At 53.7% G+C, this 20,137-nt stretch overlaps 2 protein-coding genes across 3 annotated transcripts; both read right to left on the bottom strand.

Moving 5' to 3' along the window:
- Positions 1-63: 63 nt before the first annotated feature.
- BRPF1 (bromodomain and PHD finger containing 1) lies at positions 64-13,904 on the bottom strand. Of its 2 annotated transcripts, none has more exons than XM_043976963.1 (14): positions 13,888-13,904; positions 12,093-12,707; positions 8,842-9,801; positions 7,463-7,664; positions 7,050-7,181; positions 6,150-6,278; positions 4,842-5,151; positions 4,280-4,594; positions 3,605-3,889; positions 2,925-3,072; positions 2,512-2,648; positions 2,299-2,417; positions 1,668-1,822; positions 64-788 (listed from the first exon to the last, which is right to left on the bottom strand). In XM_043976963.1, exons 1-14 carry the CDS (start codon positions 13,890-13,892, stop codon positions 605-607), a joined length of 3,696 nt encoding a protein of 1,231 aa, XP_043832898.1. In that variant the 5' UTR covers positions 13,893-13,904; the 3' UTR covers positions 64-604. The 2 variants fall into 2 exon arrangements, with proteins under 2 accessions (XP_043832898.1, XP_043832897.1); XM_043976962.1 differs by having other exon boundaries at positions 6,132-6,278.
- A 1,639-nt stretch (positions 13,905-15,543) lies between these two features.
- On the bottom strand, positions 15,544-16,933 carry LOC122753787 (basic proline-rich protein-like). Its single transcript, XM_044001490.1, is given in 3 exon segments — positions 15,544-15,765; positions 15,768-15,791; positions 15,794-16,933. Coding segments are annotated over 3 exon segments (951 nt in total). The 5' UTR covers positions 16,499-16,933.
- Positions 16,934-20,137: the final 3,204 nt, after the last annotated feature.

Here is a 20,137-nt window from a genome sequence, read left to right on the forward strand (position 1 = left end):
GCCCCCAACCTCCCGTCTGCCCCTTCCCCTTGGCAGGAAGTGGGATTCCAAATAGACCGTTTATTTTCTAAGAATCAATATATTTTCTTCCTCCGAAATAAATACAAACCAATTTGAAGGGCGGGGACCCGAGGGAGAGGCAGGGACGGGGGCTTGTCCCCAGCCCCTGGCTTCTTAGTGCCAAAGGATTCTGGCGCGACCCGGAAACGCAGTTACAAATGAGAATAATTTAAATTCTCCGCTAATTTACAGTATGTACAGTAGCAGAAGGGTCACCAGGCACTACCCCCCCCCCACTTTCAGGGCGGGACAGACAGACCCCGGCTCGCTTCAAGCTGGCCGGGCCGGGAAGGGCCCGCACCCGAGGTCACCTCGAGGCCTCAGACACCGCAGAGCCTCTGGCCAGGGTCCATCCAGGGGATGCTCAGGGGCCCCTCTTTGGCCCGGCCCTCCGGAGTGTCCCGTACAGTCCAGCTGCACTCGGAGCGGGAGCAGCCCGCCCAGCTTCCCCTGAGACTGGCCCCAAGACCAGGAATGAGTCAGTGCAGAGGCTGATGGGAGCCCCCGGCGCTGGGGGCAAGGGGAGCAGGCCGGGCGGGCAGCATCAGTCGCTGTCGCTTGTCTCGCTGCTCTGCTCGCCCTGCACCTTGCTGCGGTGCTGCAGCGCGCGGTGGTAGGCGATCTGCACCGACTTCCGGATGTTAGACTTGCGGCCCTCCAGCATCTTCTCCTTGTCGAGGTCCTGGTTCACTCCCAGAGGAACTAGCTTGGTTCTGGGGAGCCACTGCCTGTGGAAAGGGACCACGTGAGAGGCCGGAACACTCAACACCAGGAACCCTTTCCATGTGTCCACCTGCCCCCAAATCTCCTGTTTCCAAGATGCCCACCCCAATCACCCTCTACAGATAGCGCTAGAAAGCAAATGTGTAGGTGGAAGAATGGGGATCCAGGACCCCACTGTCCTTCCCCCATCTTGTCTCCAATGGTGGGAGGCAGCATCAAGGTGATATCTGGGAAAAGTCCTAGAAGTGTATATATAAATCCCAGTTCCATCACTAAACTATGTGTGACCTCGAGGCCAGCCACCACCGTGGTTTCCCAGTCTGTAAAACGAGGGGGTTGAATGAGATGACTTCAGAGAGCTCTTCCCGGGGTAACAATCAGAGCTTTGTCAAGATATGACAACTGGCATCTTGGGAAGAAAAAGCATGGTCCACTGGGGAAGAGTCCTGGCTTTGAAACCAAAGGCCTGAGTCCAACTCCCAGCTTTCTGTTATTTATTACTTGTGTGTACAAGTTTTCAACTTTTGTAAGCCTCAGTCTGCTCATTTATAAAATAAATGAGGAAGGCCAGATGTCCCTCCCATCTTTCTAATCCTATCTGGCATGTACCAGGATGTCAGTCAGCAAGCACATACTACATTATCAGATACTCTGTATTTTATTACAGTGACTGTCTTCTCCATGGTACAAATGGAAGTATTCCTGGTTTCTGGCTGGAGCTACTCTGCTCAAATAAATCGAAGCCTTCTCCTTACTGTTCTTTACCAGAGAGTTTGTCAGGCTGTCGACTGCTGGACCCTACTTCTGTGCAACAACGAGAGCTATCCTTATAGATTGTGTTAATTCCCCTCCCTAGCCCATTACTTCCTCCCCTTTCCCCTTACCAGGTTCTCTTGTTGTCAAAGAAGAGGACGAGGTAGAGATGCTCACGAGCTTCCTGGGTCATCTGCTCCCCAAGTTTCAACACCTCCAGCGGGGGCACGGGAATGGGTACCCCGTGGTGGAACATGCCCTCCCGAGGCATCTTTGGGTCGATGATCTGACGGATTGGGGGCACAGCTTGGTTCAGTCCTCTCCCTCCCCCCAGAACCTCCTGCCTAATACTCTGGCCAGTCTAGCCAATGTTTTGTGGCCAAAGAGAAACTGAGCACTGTTGATAACTGAGGGGCTACAAGGCCCCAGAGACCTTATGACCCCTGGGCCATAATGGCATTGGGTAGCCACAATGCCTGGGAGATCGAATAAGACTGTTGAGAGTACCTATGTGATACACAAGGGTGGAAATGTGCACCACATCAGAGCTGGGGAGCCAGGTCCCTGAGCTGCACCTGTCCATCTGTCTGCCTGCCAAGAACCCCTTGAGCTCACTGGGCGCTCTCTGGCTCCAGTGGGGCTTCGGAAACTCTTTGTTAACCTCGAGTTTGTATTCTGGATCACTTTCCTGGCCTTGTAGCTGGGGCTGGTGTGGGGTGAGGGCAGAAGGCATGGGGCAAGGTAGGAGAAGCAGGATCCTACCAGAGCTGGGTACGAGGGGTACCCTCGGCACTTTGCCCACACCAGGTCCAGGGCATCCAGCGGGGAGTCCTCATCCTCTGATAGCCAGCCAGGTCCCCGGCCCAGACTCTTCCTTACCACTGCACAGTAATGGAAGAGAAGGTTGAATCAAAGATTGCAGAGGGGAGACAGCTTCAAAACTAGGTTCCTCTGACACTCTACATCGGTACTTACTGCTATGCCCCACACCACGCCCCGTGCCCACAGAGTAGGACTCATTCTCAGTGCCAGACGTATCCTCGCTGCTGTCCTCTGGGAAGGTTCCCCGGGAGAAGGAAGGCTTGCCTCGGCCTTGTTTCGAAGGGGTTGTGCTGTGAGGAACAGTCAAGAGCTCAGTTAGATTTCAAGAAGCAGAACTCATGGAGTTTGATAGTGAGGGAAAGATGCCTCTAGGGTCTTAGGCTTCAGGGAAGAAGAGTCCTATCCTTTGCATTCCTTGCTGAGGATGATCCACCCCGGCTCCTTCACCAGCCAGTCCTACTGGGAAGGCTGTTTATCCCAAGGCTGAGGATGCCTCGGCTGCCCTAGCTAGAGGACGTGTCCCTGGGATGCCTTAGAACAGGCAGGTGGACGCAGCAGCCAAATACCTAGTTCTGTCGGAAGCAGCACTGCTGCTGCTGCTGCTGCTGGACTCCGAGTCAGAGCTGCTCCGGGGGAGGCTGCAGTCATTCCGGTATACCAGAAAGCTCTTTTTCACAGGCTGGCTCCCACTGCTGAAGCCATTTGCTGGCAAATCTGGGTTAGAGATAAGAAGCAGGGTGGTCTGTGTGGGCAGGAGGAACATCCAGATTTATTCCTATCTCTATCCTGGGCTGGACTGGAAAACGCTTCTGGGAATGATTCCAGGGGGCGTGCCTGACCTGTGCCTGTAATGCCTATGTACAGTTGCTGCTGCTCCCGATGTACAAGAGAACTGGGGATTAGTCTGGAAACTACCACATGCTCAGCTGTGTGATCCTAGGCAAGGTATCTAACTTTTGGGGGACCTGGAATCAGCAAGACCTGGGTTCTAATCCCTTCTTAGACACCTAGAAGAGGCTATAAGCTACGTGACCTTGAGTAAATCACTTAACCTGGCTATGTCTCAGTTCCCTCACATGTAAGAGAAGGGTGGAGGACTTGGCGGCCTCTCGGCTCCCTTCCAGCTCTGAGTCTAATGCTGTGCTCCTCCTCACTGCACAATAGGCGACTTGATGAGGCAGCTACCCCCGAGCAAGAGCCACAGCTTTCTTTACTTCCACAAGGGACAACGGAAAGGTCGGCTCACCCATGGGAGGGTCTTCAGTGGACTTATCACTGTCACTGTCAGAGCTCGAGCTAGGCCGGGGACTTCTCCCTCGCTTTCGCTGTCTCTGAGAGCCCATGATCGGGAGCTGGGGAGGCCCCACGGGGCTGCTTCCATGACCCGGGGCCAGCTGGCTCTCCCGATTCTTTGGGGGCCGACCTGGCCGCTTGGGGGGGCCAGCTGTCTTCGGGTTCTTCTTTGAGAACAAGACCGAGGTCCTTCTGCCCACCTCATGGGCGGGGGTTGAAGACAAGTTGGGTCCCAGACCTAAAGCAGAGACAGAAGGGATACAATTGTGGTAAGGGTTACAGAGGGCCAGGTTCATGCTCAAACAGTATCTCAGACCAGGATTCCAAGTAAGGGTAAAGGGAGTAAGTTTGTAGTAAGGGGGAATCAAGCTTTTCTTTTCCTCTGCTCCTTGTTTCAGTGCAGTGGGAAGGAAGAACCAAAGCTTGCTATCACTGCCCAGTAAGTAGTAACTTGGGGACCCCTTCCCCGCGGCAGCTACAGCTAGATGGTCGTTGAGAAACCCTGGAATGGGGGGTAGGGATGGGCAGCCTCTATGGGAAGCGTGAAGTCACAGCTGCCAGGAGGGACCCAGCCTGCGGGGGCCCCTCGCTCAGGGCCCAGAGGCCCAGGCCCTATGGACATGCAGACCTTTGCCTGTCTCCTGGCTGCTGCTCTCTTCGGCCGCACTGTCCGTCTGTCCATCCTTATCGCAGGGGGCATGGGCCTGTAGGGCACCCCGCCCTGCTGAGCTGTGCCGATCTGCCCCTTCCCGGCCAGACTCCCTCTGGTGTGCCAGTTTCCTGCGTAACGCGGTCATTTCCTTCTTGATCATCTTGGCTCGTCGGGAACGATTGACGCTTTGTTTGCTGGCGTTAACCTCATCTAACTGCTCCAACAAGAGCTTCAGCTGCTCCTCTGGTGGCAGGTGTTTCTGGTTCTCGGATAGCAGAAAGCGCTCATCCTCTGGGAGGGGAGGGGTGGGGGAAGGGAGGTTGGACAGGGAGGATCAGGGCCAGGGAAAGCCCCATGACCCCAGTCCTCTCCTAGTCCCACCCAGGTGTCCTGGTCACCAACCCAGGGAAGGCCAGTCCCTGGTGAGAGGAGCAATGCCAACTTATGATCTGGTTGGGGTCGGAGAGGGAAGGGTTTAGGGGAGTTATGCCTATCAAGAGAACTGGTCTGTGTCTAAGAGGCACAGCACATCACCCACCATCCTCTGCACGGAGCAGGGCCTCATCCCCAGCCAGGCTGTGGGGGAAGTGCATGCCCGTCTCAAAGTCGATGCCCATCTTGTCAGCTTGCCGCCGGGCCTGCCGCAGCACAGTGCCCCCCTGCTCCCGCAGCCGCACTGCTGCCCGGTAAAAGATGGTGTCCTTGGCGTTGTACTTGAGGCAGTTGCTGACTATAAGGTGGAAATCCTCTTCAAAGTCATCAAAGTTCAGGTAGCGATAGGCCTCCAGGTTCTGCTTCATGGTAGAAAAGTCCATGGGCTTCTTGATGTGCTCGAGGTAGTCGGGGACCTGCCGGGAAGGGACAAAGCAGGCCCTGGCTACATGGAGAGATCACCCACTGACCTCCCCCCCCCCCAAGGGCCCTGCTCCAAACCACAGGGTCCATCCCCCTCCCAAGATACCATAAAGGGAAATCTAGAAATTTAGGGCATCAGGAAAGTGTGCAAGGCACAGTAGAGAGCACCCTGGCTGTGGAGCAGGGTGTCTGGACCCTAATTCCAGCTGGGCAACCAGCTTAGTAGGAGACCCTGAGCCAATGAACCTCTCTGGGCCCTGGGCTTCCCCCACTTACAACGGCAACAATCCCACCTGCTCAACTTTGTAACTGCAATGTAGGGATTCAGTCAGTGCAGAGCTGGGGAGAAGGCTCTGCAGACATCCTGCACTGGCATATCACTTTATGCTTAGTGTTATGGGACTGCCACGTTCTATTCTAGAAAACCTTTGGCCAGTCAGGAGACACTGGTGTCATTGGGGCCTAGCACTTCAGAGCTCTGTAACAGTCAGCACTTCTCAAGTGCTACTTCCTGAGGCTAGAATCAACCCCCACCCCCCACCAAAATACAGCAATCCTTTTTGTGTTGTTCAGTACCTTCCTCTAAGTGTGACCCCTCCAGAATGACTATTATGGCCTTTGGGGTATCCTCCTACCCCCCCCTCAAATGACTAAAGTCAGTGAGTTCTAGCCATGGAAAGGATCTCCCCATTTGACAAAGGCATGGTCCCAAGGAGGGCAAATTGACTCGGGTGGTGGATGTTTACTTTGCCAACAACGTGTGGTGCGTGTGAGGGGCACAGGAGGTAAAGCTCAGACCTTTCCTCTCAAGAGGTGAGGACTGCTCCTCTGGCCAGCCAACTCAACAACCAGGGTCCCACCCACTCCAAGTGAATACCCTTGAATAGACATCAGGGATCCAACTCAGCATGTAAGAAGTGGGATGGGGATGGGGACAGGGAAGGGCTGGATGAGAGGGGGAAGGGGTTCTTACTTCGTAGATTTCTGTTACCTCAGACAGAGGGACCGGCTCGCTGAATATGTTGCCCGTGTCCTTCTCTTGGAGCTGCTCTAAGGTCTTACGGAGGAGGATGAGGAAAGGGGTCAGTTGCATCTCCAAGGCCACCTGCTGGACCTTGATCTGAAACAGAAGCCAAGTGGTGCTCAGAGAGATCCTTGTCACAGTGCGGGTTTTAGGGCTAGGCAGAGTTTAAGCTGGGGTCTGGAGATTCTCCTTTGGCAACTTGGAGCTGGCTGTGGGGGGGGGGGGGGAGAAGGAGCAACACACCCATCCTCTCATTCTGCTTCTTTTTTTGTTGGCTGGTTTTTTTTTGTTTTGTTTTGGTTTTTTTTTGCGGGGCAATGGGGTTAAGTGACTTGCCCAGGGTCACACAGCTATTAAGTGTCAAGTGTCTGAGGCCGGATTTGAACTCAGGTCCTCCTGAATCCAGGGCCAGTGCTCTATCCACTGTGCCACCTGTTGCCCCCTCATTCTGCTTCTTAACGGAGGAACACCAGCTTTTTGAGGTTGGGGTTGTTTCATTGATCTTTATATCCTTACGTGCTCAGCACATGGCAAGTGCTTGTGAACTAATGAGTAGATTTACAGGGAAATAAGCCGTACTGCGTGAAATCAAAGCCCACAATTGAACACTTGAGTATCTCTTGCTGTTTCCTGTTCCTAGCCCACTGTGTATAAGTCTTGCCCTCAATGAAAACACACATCAAAACAAAGGCCAAGTGGGGGACAGCATCAGAGGCTCGGCTTCTCTGCCACTGGTTCTTTCCATGTGTGATTTGGGGAGCAGATTCACCACTGTGGGTCTCCTCAGGCTCCATGCCTGGGGCTTCAGGTACACCTGCCCTCCCTGAAGCAGGGAGGCTTCCTGCCCAGGGACAGAATGGGAATTACCGTCTCTCTCTTGAGCTTCTCACGTTTCCGAATCAGTTCCACTAGCAGCCGGGCACGCTCCAGGTCGTGGCGTAGCCGTTGCCACGACTTCAGTTGTTCTTTTAGGGCCCAATTCTTGTCCTCAGAGTCCCTCTGAGGAGAAAACAAGGAAAACAGAACTGGAAATGGCACGGAGCCCGGGGAAAGGTGGGGGCAGCTATCGATGGCACAAGTGGCCAGAGGATCTCCTCTCATCCCTTGGACCTTGGCTACAAACAAGGATCAGCCGGAGCTTGGCCGCTATTGCAGGTGGCTGCCATCCTTCACATCCTAGATGATGGACAGGCATGAGAACGCCAGTGGTCTGAATTCCAAGCCCTTTCTCTGCCTTCCAGCACACCATGGCTTCCCTCCCAACAAAAAGAATATCTTACCCCAGCTGCCAGGCCCCCCGGGGGAGCTGGCCGTGGTGCCCCAACTTGATCACAATTCCTCTGGGACTGCAGGTGGGTCTGCAGGCGGCGAAGCAGGGGGACTCCATTCCTGGACTGTCGCTTCAGTGTCCAATAGCTGTGTAACCTTTGCATAAACTGGCTCTTCCTCTGAATGGTTAAGCGATTAGTAATCTTGCTGAGCCTGAGAAGATGGGAAGGACAGAGGGAGGAGCGGGGAGCACCCTGCAGTAATTTGTACAGGCCAAATGGTCCCTACCTCTCACCAGAGGCTTTGCCCTCAGCTAGTCTCTTCTCAACCTGGCTAGCAAGCCTCAGGCTAGCATTCTTGCAGGCTCCCCGACCACGAAGAGCCTCTGAGCAAGGGCCTGTGGGGTCAGTGATGAGACCCTTCCACATCCCATTCCTTCAACATCAGGAGGGTACGGGGTGGGATTGTGTCCTCCATACACAGGATACACAGACTATGTACTCCTGCCCCATCCTCCTCGAAGGATCTTTGGAAAGCTCTCATCCAGCCATAAACACCATGGAGACTCTGCTGAACCTGTGAAGCACTTTCAGCATCCCCAGACAGATGAAACCTTGAGCAGCCAAGGCTCCGAGCCCCCAACACAAGGTTTTACAGCAGGGGAGGAACCTTTGGGCCTGCAGACACCTTAGCCCATGATAAGGAGGCTGTGTGTGGTCCCTATGCCCACAGCAATTTCCCCCAATGGACTTTACCATTCAGAGTAAACCTTGAAGGCTCTAAGGATAAAGAGCTTACAAGTTAATGGACTAATTAGCATTTGAAAGGGTAAAAAGAAGAAGTTATAAGTCCAGTAAATGACACTCTAGAAACTTGCCAACAAGTCTCTTCACAGCTTTCCCTATTTTATCCCCCTCCACCCTCCTTTTCTCTTTGTTATAGTTTCTTTTGTTTCTTCCTTTCTTCCTACTAACCTCCATTTTAACCAGCTCAAATATGAAAATGATGGCCACTTTAGAATTATTGATGGATTAATGCTTTAGTCTCCTAAATCAAGTTACTTTTAAATTAGGGTACGGACCCAGGATTTTTTTCTCGTGGGATAGAAAAAGTTTACCAGTCTTTGATCTCCACTGTGGCTCTGCCCACTCATGATGTAAAAGAATGCACACTGGAGACCTGCAGCCTAGTCTTGGCTCTGTTAGTAATTAACTAGGTAACCTGGGGCAAGCTCCTTCATCTCTTTGGCCCTCAGTTCCCCTATCTGTAAAACAGAAGGATCAACTGGATGATATGTAAGGTCCCTTCCAGCTCTTAATGATCTATGAACTTCTTTGCCAAAGGGGAAATCAGAGGGTCCCCATTCTGAATCATCTGGGGCCCTGCCTACCTGTGTGGTGGGATGCAGGGGACTGATACCACAGGTGCTGCCGCCCGTTTTTCTGCCAAGATCTTCCGCGCCTTCTTCATCTTTATCCTTGACTTGGCCTTTGCTTTCTTCACCTTCTCTGAACTCCACCCTTTCCCCTCTTCTTCCTCTTCCTCCTCTTCTTCTTCCCCCTCGCTGTGGGACAGGGCAGGCAGGCGGCGCACAGAGCCGGGAGGCGTGTGGATATCACAGTAGGCAGTTTTCCGCACACTGAAGGAGGTACCATTGGCGCCCGTTTCCCGGACTGGCTCCATCTTCATGTAGAGGCCGGCCTGCTGGGCGCAGGTCACGTGGAAGGCCGTATAGCAGTTGGCCTTGTGGCACTGAATGCAGGCCCCTGAACCCCTCTGCTTGCAGATGTAGCATGTGAGTTTCCATCGGGCAGGCGGGATGTGCTCGATGCTGTCAATGGGCTCCAGAAACACTGTGTTGGCAAAGCAGACCTCGGGGATCCACAGGGCGCACACCACATGAGCCCACCGGCCATCGTCCGTCTGCTTGAAGGCCCCACCCTTGTTCGGGCAAAGGGCGCAGTCCACCGCCCGGGACGGGGACTGGAGGCAGCGGCGGCAAAGCCACTGGCCTTCGGGGATGTAGGGGACGCCATAACATTCTTGGTGGACAGCCAGGTTGCACATATCGCAGAAGAGAATCACATTGCTGTTCTGACACTCACCGTCATTACAGATGCAGCACACGGCGTCCTCATCCACCAGGGCGTTGGGGTCCCCCTTGTGGTGGCTCTCGAAATAGGACTCCTTCTCTAAGCGGTCCATGAGGTACTCAAAGATCTCCTGGGGGATGGGGCTCACTCCCTCGGTCTTCCGGCGCTCATTCATGATGTCCAGCCAGATGTAGTCCTCCTCGTCCATGTCGTACTCCACCTCCTCATCCAGCTCCTCCGCTGACTTCTCGATGTACCTGCAGGGAACAAGGTGGCTCAGCTTTGGCCTTGCCCTTCCCCCGCCCCTCAGAGCCTCTGCCAAGGCACAGCGGCCGAGCTGCTGTACCAGAATGCTTGGAGCTACCTCTGTGAGGGATTGGAAAAAATCACCATGTGGGCTCGACTTTCTCTAAGGTTTTTATCTAGGTGGGATTTTGCTAAAATGTACACCAAAGGGGCAGCTAGGTGGCGCAGTGGATAGAGCACCGGCCCTGGAGTCAGGAGGACCTGAGTTCAAATCGGGCCTCAGACACTTGACACTTACTAGCTGTGTGACCCTGGGCAAGTCACTTAACCCCCATTGCCCCCCCCCCCCAAAAAAAAGTACACCAAAGGCAAATGTGACAAATGGAACTGAGAATATGAATATCAGGGATGTCGAGATACATTGCAAGGGAAAACATTCGACAAACCTCAAACACCTACTATGTGCAATCCACTGGGAGAGCTACAAATATAAAGACGTGATCCCTCTCAAGGAGGTTACAACTGAGAAGAAAGTCGTCCCAAGGGGAAGAGATTCCACAAAGGGACTCCACGGGGGGGCAGAGTCAGAAGGCAGGGGGAAAATGAAGACGATGTGTGGGCCTGGTCCCTGTCACAGTGGAGCAGAAGGAGGCTGACAGCTGACTGGATAGAACCCTGGGCTATTGTTGGGAGATGCCAGGCCACTTGGCAACCTGCTTCCCACCTGAGTCACCATGTGACTCAGGGAAATGAAAAAAGCCTAGTTCCTACAGCAGCCCTTGGAGAAGGCCCTGATTCAGCCATCCCTGCTAAGGGCTTTGGGGATGCTGCAAGGGTCTCTCAGACTTCTCACGTGAACCCTAGAGTCATGCAGAATCTATATTCTGTGATCATCTGAGCCCTAACGCTACCCAATGGAAGCAGCGACATAGGGAAGGAGCAGGGTAGAGCAAACAAAACTTCAAGTCATAGAACCTGGGTGCAAACTCCAGCCCTGACTGATGTTTCCTAGCTGGGTGGCCTTGGGAAAGTTGCTTACTTTCCCGCATCTCAGTCCCCCTGTAAAATGAGGTGGTTTGCCTAGAAGACTTCTGGAGCCCCTTCCAGCTCAAAAGTGATGACTCTATGAGCCGCTGTTGTTGTCAGAGGGTAAGAAGGTATTTAAGAGAGTGGGAGAGAAGCAAAGATCTGTCCCACGGGGTGTGACTTCCTCCTGCACTTTCCTTTCCCTCAGTGCTTTGTAGCCTCGATCCTGGAAGGCTCTGAGTGAGTGAGTTCCCCTCCAGGCCACGGTTTTCTAGAGTGGCTCAAGTATCTCAGAGGTAGGGAATGGGAGGGGAGGCCCAATAAGATCAGGTACTGTTGCTTCTGGGCTGGGCCCCCAATCACAGTGGGGAGATACAGAAATCAACCAGGCCAGAGAAGGTCTACAAGGGGCAAAGGAGGTCAGCGGGAAAGGGAGAGATGGCAAGAAGACAAAGGGAAGAAGCCAGGATGAGCAGAAAGAATAAAGAATTGGCTAAAAAACCCAACAGGGAGTAAGGCTTAGAATACCACAAGCTGAGGGGCAGAATTACCTAGACCCAGGATGGGCCAGGGCCCAAGGGAATCTACTGTTCCTTAGAGGCCAATGTTCCTTAAATCATCCATCCATTCTTCTATCCATCCGTCCCATCCCTCCCTCCCTCCCTCCACCCATTCATCTGACATCCCACCTCCCCCACACCCTGACTGTGTGGCCACAAACAAGCAAGTAAGTCATCTCTCTCAGTCTAGGTTTTCTGAGCTAGAGAAGGGGGGGAACCCTGATGCTTCATCACAGTACAAGGCGACTGGGCCCTTGAAAACAGAGCCAGCAGGGCACAAGTCTCAGCAGGTGCTACCAAACCAAGGGCCTCATGGCTTGACCAGGTGATAAGCCGTCCAGAGGAAGCCAGCTTGGCTGCAGTGTGGCATGTGCTCCAGTCCCTCCATCTCCCCCAACCACAAACCACAGAATCCTCCATTACTGAGGACAAAGAGGGACGATGCTACCATAGCACCTACCTGACAGGGTGGCTGTGAGGAGAGTACCTTTAAGCTTTGGGGCGCTAGAGAAATGTGAGGTGCTCAGATGACTTGCAGCACCCCCCAAGGTACTGGGGGAAGGATGAGGATGAGGACAAAGAAGGCATGGGCCCTGACTGGCCTTTGGGCCCTGACTGGCCTCCCAGCCCTGCTAGCCCCTGCTCCCGTGTCGCTGGTCTTCAGGTCGGGGTCAGTGGCATGCTGGAGGGAGGGGGAAGGGCAGGACTGGCCTTACCGGTAGTAAGAGGTTGGGCGAGGTGGGGCGTCAGGGGTGTCCTGCTCCAGCTCCCGGTACACCACCTCCGGCAGCTTTGGAGTGGCATTGGCTGAAGCATTATGGTGGTGGTGGTGGTGGTGGTTGGAGTCCTTCCTCTTGTCCTTGTTCTTGTGTTTGCCCGCTTTGGGTGTAGTGGCCGGGGTCTCCGTGTTCTCCTTGTTGCTGCCATTCTCTGGGTTCTCCTCTGGGGCCTCCTCATCCTCAGACACAACATCCAGGTTGTCAAAGATGCTTATTCGGTGGACTCGGCCATGCAGATCCACCTCCACCATGCGCTGGGCCTGGGCGTAGGTCATCACCTCGCGGCTGGGGGACTGCGACACTTCGGAAGGGTTGGGTGACTGCTTGTTGGCTGAGCGTGACTGGCGCCCCTTTTTCTTGTGCTTTCGGAGGGGAGTCTGCTGAGGTGGGGGTGGGCTATCATGGTCATAGTGGTACAGGTGGTACTCAATGCCGCTGTAACTTTTATAGATCTTGCGGCAGGTCTCTATGGGACACTCGTAGGGAGGTTTTGTAGCCCGGAGGTTGTGGCAGAAAGTCTTCACGTCAAAATCCACCCCCATTCTGTCACATCTGGAATGCAGACAGACAGCTGTGAGAGGCTGAGTGGGAGGCCCGACAACCACACCCATGCCACAGGAGGAAAGAACCTAAGGCAGAAGGCTCCCAGTCTCCCAACACAGGCAGATGAAAGGAAGGCGACAAGGGCACTGCCTCATTCAGCCATCCTTAGGGTGCCAGGGCTGACTGGGCCAGTGCAAGCATCTTGCCATCTGCCCACGTGCACCCCCAAACCATCCCCCGCCCTCTGCTTTAGGGCTCCACTACAGAGCTGGAAAACTCACTTAGCTGGTTCAGACTCTGCTGTTCTTGCCTATCGGTCACTACCAGGTTACCAGTGAAGATTCACTGGGGGATGTTTTACCACCTGTCTTCCCAGGAGCAGACCACCCTCTCCCCTCTTCTACCTCTCATCCTATGAATGACACTGAAATCAACTCCACCATGGCTACTGGAAGGGGTGTGACAATCTCGTGCCCCACTGCTCCACTCAGAGCCTCTTATGATTACTTAGACCCTTCCTGGGCCACCGCTGTATTCCCACTGGAGGGCAGAGCTGTCTCTTGTATCTGTATCCTTTTGCACCCAGAACAATGCTTTGGTGTCTCCACATCTGCAGTATCTTTAACCCCTTCTTTAGGGGCACCAGGTCCATGAAAGATTATTGGATGAGAGAGCTCAATGCCAAAAATCCAATTACAGTAGAACATGCAGGTGACCTCTATTATCTCCCTAGGCCCACCAGAGCATTTCCTCACAAGGCAGGCTATTCCTTATTTGAGCCCCACCAGACATTACAGTAACATTTGACGGGAATTCCCTGGGTCCTCTTGACACTTAAGGGGGACTTAGGGGAGACAGACTCCAACCAGCCTTGGGTTCTTCTCAACTATGACCCCTTGGGCTTCCTAATCCCTACTAAGAACACCATGGCATCAGATATTCTATTAAGTAATTCACTCATTCCTGTGAGACACAAGTCAGCATCAGCATCAGCATCAGCATGTCTGTTTTTCAGGTAGGGAAACTGAAGCCCAGAAAAAGACTGGCTGAGAGCTGCTGAATGAATAGCAGGGCTAGAAGGGCTGCCCTCAGGCTGAATCCCCAACAGATCCAGTGATCCTTAACACAGTTCCTGGCACATAGTAGTCACTTAATAAATGGTTATTGAATTGAACTGGTACCCACTGACCTCATTCCCTGCTCTGACATGGATCGCTGATCAGCCACTGGTGCCCAGTCACTAGGAACATTTGAGTAGAGACTTCAGTGATGGCCAATGGACTGTGTACAGCCAAGCAATCCTGGGTTTTGACTTAAGGGGAGTGAAGTAGTTTGTGTTTTATAGTTGAGCTCTTTAACCTCTCAGTCTCTATGGAGATTGTTGCCAATGAAAACAACTGAGTCCTCAGGCCCTCAGAGACACCTCTGTGCTGGGTCCTCAGGGACAGGAAGCACTAAGGCTTGGAAACCTGGGACTGAGAAAAGATGGCCCAGACTCCTCCCCAGTGTTGGCTGTACCAAGCCCCTTTCCCCAGGCTATGATGATGGCCGAATCAGAGAAGTCATGCGAGTCAGCCAAGGAGCTTCTGGACCCTTTAGGCAAAAGTTCCCTCAAATTCTTGGATTTGTCAAGAATTTCAGAAACAAGGCTACTGCTCTCAGTCAAACCAGAGGCCCAAGCCCTTTGGAGACTCTGTGAGGGAACAGCTTCTAACCTTTTTGTGTCAGGGACCCCTTGGGCAGTCTGGTGAAGCCTACAGACTCCTTCTCAGAATGACACTTTTAATTGTACAAGGCAAAATTACATAGGATAACAAAGGAGACCAAGGATACCGAAATACGTTAAAACTCTAAAAAAAAAAAAAGGTCACAGTCCCCTGCTAAGGCAACAACATCCTGATCTCTACCGAGCAAGGCCACATACTGAATGAATGCTAAGTTCGATTGACTTCCCAAGTCTTTCTCTTTTGAAGAAAAGAAAAGAAAAACTAAGCACCACCAACCAAAAATTCCCCAAGCCCAACCCTTACCCTTTCTACAATAGGCTGCACTCCTCCCCGCAGCTTTCCCGCCTCTGCTCTGGCTGGGCCAGCCTGTTCTCTGGTCCTGTGGCTGCCACACTGGGCCCCAGTTAAGGCTTGATTGGGGAGGGGGGGCAGTGGTGGTGATGGTGGATCGAGAGTGTTTGTCGGGGGGAAAAAACAACAAAAAACAAATCAGATTTTAAAGCCTGAAGAATGAGAGTGACACCTGCCCCTGGAGAAGCCCTTCCAGGGGCCAGAAACAAGCGGAGAGGGGCACAGCCTGAGGCTGGCCACCCAGTACTGGATAGGGGAGTGCGCTTAATCCTCCCAAAGCCCGGGGCCGGGGGCTGCTGAGCCGGGCGCTCCCCGATGCCCTGCCCCCATCCAGGATACCGCCTGCAGTTTCCCCTTTCTCCAAGAGTTACAAGTTAAACAACAACAATTCCCAGCTGCCATTGGCTCACGCCCCCGAAGGATACTTTGTAGCAAGGGAACAACCCGGCAGGCCGAGCCGGGACTGAGCTCCTGGCGCTCTCCCGGCGCCGCAGCCCAGGACAGGGACGGTCTGCCGGGGGACTCTGGACAACCGGACCAGAAGGGAGGTGTCCCCCCCCGCCCCCCGACAGCCGGACCGGGCGGGGGGGAGTCCTGGACAACCGGACCGGGCGGGGGTGGGGTTCCGGCCAACCGGAGGGGGGGGTCTCTTAAAGGGCCAGGCGGTTGGCTTAGAAACCGCCCGTGGGCAGTGCCCCGGACCCCGCCGCCCCACGGGGGTCCCCCCTCGGGCGGGCGCGTACTCACCGGCCGCCGCCAGTGCGGGCTCATAGCCGGCGTCCGGGCGGGGCCCCAGGGCCGGGGGAGGCGACGAGACGGGGCAGGCCGCCGGGGGCGCGCAGCAGTCTTTGCCAAGCCCGGCTGGACGCCCGGCGGCCCCAGCCCCGCTCGTCCTCGGGCTGCTCGCTGCCTCCCGGGCGGGCCGAGCTGGCCGGGCTGGGCTCGGGCCGCGCCGCCGCCGGCGGAACAATAGAGGCTCCTGGGAGGGGGAGGGAGGAAGCGGAGGAGGGGGAGGGGAGAGAAAGGAGGGAGGGAGGGAAGTGGAGGAGGGAGCGAAGGAGGCGGCGGGGGGAGGGGGGCTGCGGCGGCGGGGGCGGGGGCGGCGGCGGCTCGGGGCAGCGGCGGCGGCGGAGGCAGCGGTGGTGGCGGCAGCGGCGGCGGCGGCAGCAGCGCAGGGTAAACGCGAGGCCGCGGCCGCGCCGAGCAGCACTTTCGACACGGCTCCTCAGACACCCCCGGCCGCCCCACGTGGGGCCAGGCCAGAGCCCGCTGGAGCCGCCGCCGCCGCCGCCCGCTCCTAGGGCCGCCGCGGGGGTGGGGCGGGGGGCGGCGAGGGGGCCGCTCGGCAGAGACGGGGGAGGGGCTGAGGTGGGCGCCTCGGGCCGTTTGCAGCGAATCTGCCGACGCGAATGGGGAGCGCGAGCCCGAAGAACCTCCCTCTCTCTCCCTCCTTCCCTCCGTCCCTGCCCGCCTGCCTGCCCGCCCTCCCCGCTGGGCCGAGGTAGGGCCCAGAGCTGGCGCCCTTCCCCCGGGCCGGGCGGGGCCGGGAGCCCGGAGGGAGCGCCGAAGAGAGGGGCGGGGCTTGGCGAGGGGGCGGGACCGAGCCCGGACCGCTGCGGAGGCCGCCCGCCCGCGTGGAGCAGGGACAGCGCACTGACCGCCGGAGCTCGAGGCTGCTGCGGTGCCATGGGTTCGAATCCCTCCTAGGCCACCTCTTTCCATCCTGAGTCGCTTCTTCTTGGGGGTGTCCGTGCCAGGCGCTTGTTTGGGGGCATTCCGATGAGGGCCATTGGGGCCTCAGACCTAGAACTTCAAGAGGCCTTCAAAGCCATTGAGTTTACAGAAGAAGAAACTGAGCCACGAGAAGGTAACGGGACTTATCCAGGGTCATAACAGCATAGGCTCATCGATCTAGAGCTAGAAGGCACCTCAGTCCAATCCCTTCCTTTTACAGAGGAAGAAACTGAGGCCTAGAGGAGCAACTTGTCACTGTTGGTAGGACTTGAATCCAGGTCTTGAGACTACAATCCCTGCCCATTGTTATCCAGGATGGGAAAGAACGTTCCTAACTGGTGGAGAACAGGAAAACTCTGGAACGAGGGGGACATGAAGGCATGTGGGTGATAAAAGGTTTATAATTCGACAATATCAACTCAGGGAAAGCTTTGAATAAGAAAGGGGAGTGGAGGCACAAGATGGAGTGCCTTGTAATGTAATCATCTCATGGGGTTGGTTCGGGAGGACAATGCAGACCTGAAAGAGGAACACAAATTAACTCGAGTTTATCCAATCTATCTTTTTTTTTTTTACATAGTTGTTTGCCTGTTGTCCTTCCCCTGTTAGACTGTGAGTTCCTTGAGAGCAGACACTTTGTCTTTCTATGACTCCCCAGCACTTAACACATGGTAGCACATCGTAAATAACTTCTTGTTGACTGGCTGAGAGAGGGAGAAGGGAGGGGAGGGGTAGGGCTGGAGACCTGGGGGTAGGACTTTGAATGGAATAGGAATTAGTGTAGAAAAACCGTTAAGAACCAAGGGTAGGAAAAGTTTTGGGGGAGGAAGACCCTTAGGAACAGTACAAAAGGAACTGGACTGACTGGGCAAGAGCTGCCAAAGGGAGGCAGATAGGAAGGGGAAGTTGGATTGGGGGTGCTGTTGGTAGGTGCTTCCTGGGGGAGGGGTATGCTAATAGACTGGGACCTCAGTGCTGCTGGGTATTCAGGACAATGGCCCATGGATCCCATTGGCTTGAGTGGCAGCCTGTGCTTTGATTGGAGGAAGGGAGATAAGTGAGTCATGGATACAGATTACAGTAGCTGAAGTATGTGATACAGTCTCAAGGACAACACTTACTTCATTGCTTGAGAGAGAGTCAAGATTTGGGGGAATGGGAAGATCTTTGTCCTGCCTCTCAGGATTTAATAGAAAGTCTTTTATTGCTGAAGCTGAAGAAGTTCATTACTAGGAGGCCAGACCTGTGATAATGGCTCTCTCTGAATTTGACCCATTGAATTTGCTGGAGCAATGAGGAGCAATAAAATAAAGTAAAATTATATATATATATATATATATTTAAACTGGAGTCAGAAAGCTGACCACTGGGATTTACCACATAAATGGGGTTTCTTCAGCTGCTGCTGGACAGCTCCACTTGGAAGTGGGCATCTACTACTCAGTTCACACTGAACTAGGTTACTCAGTGAGTAGGGTGTTGGACCTGATGTCAGGAAGATCTGAGTTCAAGTACAGTCTGAGATATTTGCCAGTTGTGTGACCTTGAGCAAGTTACTCTGCCTCAGTTTCCTTATCTGTAAAATGGAGATAAGAGCATCAGCCACCTCCTTCCCAGGGTGGTTGTGAGGATAAAATAAGAGGTTTGTAATGTGCTTTGCAAACCTTAAAGTGTTTATATATATATATATATATATACAAGAATTTATTACCTTGGGATACGAAAAAGGGCAAAAACAGCTTCTGTCCTCAGGGAGCTTACAATCTAGGGGCGTAGACAATCCATAAATAACCATGTATTTACAATGTATACAGAATAGTTGGGAGGTAGTTTGAAGGAGGAAGGCGCTCACTGCTGGGGACCTGAGAAGGCTCCTATGGAAGGTGGAATTTGAGCTGTCTCAAAAGAAGCCATGAAAGGTGGGAGGCAGAGGGGAGAAGGGCATGCCAGGTACAGGTGACCAGGCAGCCCCAAGGCCCAGAGGTGGGAGGCTGGTACAAGAAGGAGGCCCTGGGATCAGCAGTGGAGGGGCATCCAATGTAAGGAGACTGGAAAGGTAGGAAGATGCTCCCTTATGAAGGGCTTTAAAGGCCCAACAGAGGACTTAACTATTTGATTCTGGGGGCAGGGAGCTTTTAGGAAGTTGCTAGCTTTTGCTGAATAGGAGAGTGACTTGGGCAAATGTGTTAGGAGGCCTAGCAGATAAAGCTTTAGACCGGGATTCTGAAAGAAAGGAGTTCAGATTCTGCTGTAACCACTTATTAGCTGTAGGACTCTGGTCAAGTTACTTGCCCTCCTTCTGCCTCAGTTTCCTTATTTGTAAAACAGGGATTAAAAACCACCTACTTCCCAGGGTTGTTGTGAATATTAAATGAGCTATATGTGTGAAAATGCTGTGTGAAAGCGACTTATAATGCTTCAGGGAGATCACTTGGTAGGTTCAGAACCCAATTTAATCTTCCCTCTTCCTTATTTCTGCTGAGGGCCTCTACATTTCATTGTCCCCTGCCCCCTCTATCCAATCAGCTGCCTCCACAATGTTCAATGACTTGCCCAGGGTCACACAGCTAGTAAAGTGTTAAGTGTCTGAGGCCAGATTTGAACTCAGGTCCTCCTGATTCCAGGGCCAGTGCTTTATCCACTGTGCCACCTAGCTGTCCCTGTCCATCCCCTTTTACCCCTTCTTTTGACTCACGTCATCATCACTCTACCTCAGGCCTCTCACCTCCTCCCTCAACTCCACATTGGTCTTCCTGTTTCTGGTGTCTTCCTCCCTCCCAATGCACCTTCCAAACTTCTACCAAAGTAATTTCTCTAAAGCATAGATCTGGCCATGTTTCTTCCCTCCTCAAGAATCCTCTGTGGCTCTCTATAACCAGTAGGGTAAATGATAAACTCTTTTGTTCAGCATTTAGGCCATTACAAAATGGTTCCATCCTGACGCTCCAGACCAGCCGTAGTATCTCCCTTTATGCATTCTGCATCCAGAATGCTGCTTTCCTTCTCTTGTCCCAGTGACTTGGCTTAGGCTCTCCCTCAAGCCTCGGAATGCACTTTTTCTTAGCATCCTGAGCTTCCTTCATGGTTCTTTTTCTCCTCATACCTTAATTTATTTATCTATATGTGTGTACCCCCACCCCCAAGAATGGGAGCTTCTTAAGGGCAGGGACCATTGTTCATTTTGGTTTTGTACCCTTATCATCTTAAATTAGAGGCTTAATGAATTCTTGTTATTGAATGAATAGGGAAGGAAGAGAGGGGGAAAAGGCCCTCTAGGACTTGTAATTGGAGCTATCACCTTCTAGCCCTGTTGTGCTTGGGAAGATGGGATGGAGAACTGTCCCCCTAGACTCTCCAGAATCTATGCAGATGCTGCTTTAGGGATGGGAAGAAGACAACTTTGCAAGGCTCTGCTTGGAGGTTCCTGATGTCAAAGGGTTGAGCTTTGCAGAAAATGAACCATCTGGAGGTCAGGGCCCTGGGATCTGCATGGATACAGTTCATAGTCAGAAGTGACCTGAACTGTGGGATGGCCCTGTTTAGTCAACGTGCTGCATTTTGATGGCTGGTTCTGTTTGGGTGGCAGCTAGAACGAGCGCAAACCCAACCCTCCCACCCCCATTGCTA

Source organism: Dromiciops gliroides, chromosome 1, assembly GCF_019393635.1.
Source record: "Dromiciops gliroides isolate mDroGli1 chromosome 1, mDroGli1.pri, whole genome shotgun sequence".
Classification (NCBI taxonomy): Eukaryota; Metazoa; Chordata; class Mammalia; order Microbiotheria; family Microbiotheriidae; genus Dromiciops; species Dromiciops gliroides.

Coding starts and splice junctions, on each gene's coding strand:
- BRPF1 (XM_043976962.1), bottom strand. Junction 6,279..7,049: donor AGAAGCTCAAGAGAGAGACG/GTAATTCCCATT, acceptor CTTCTGTTTCAG/ATCAAGGTCCAGCAGGTGGC. Junction 5,152..6,131: donor AGGTAACAGAAATCTACGAA/GTAAGAACCCCT, acceptor CCTTCCCGGCAG/GTCCCCGACTACCTCGAGCA.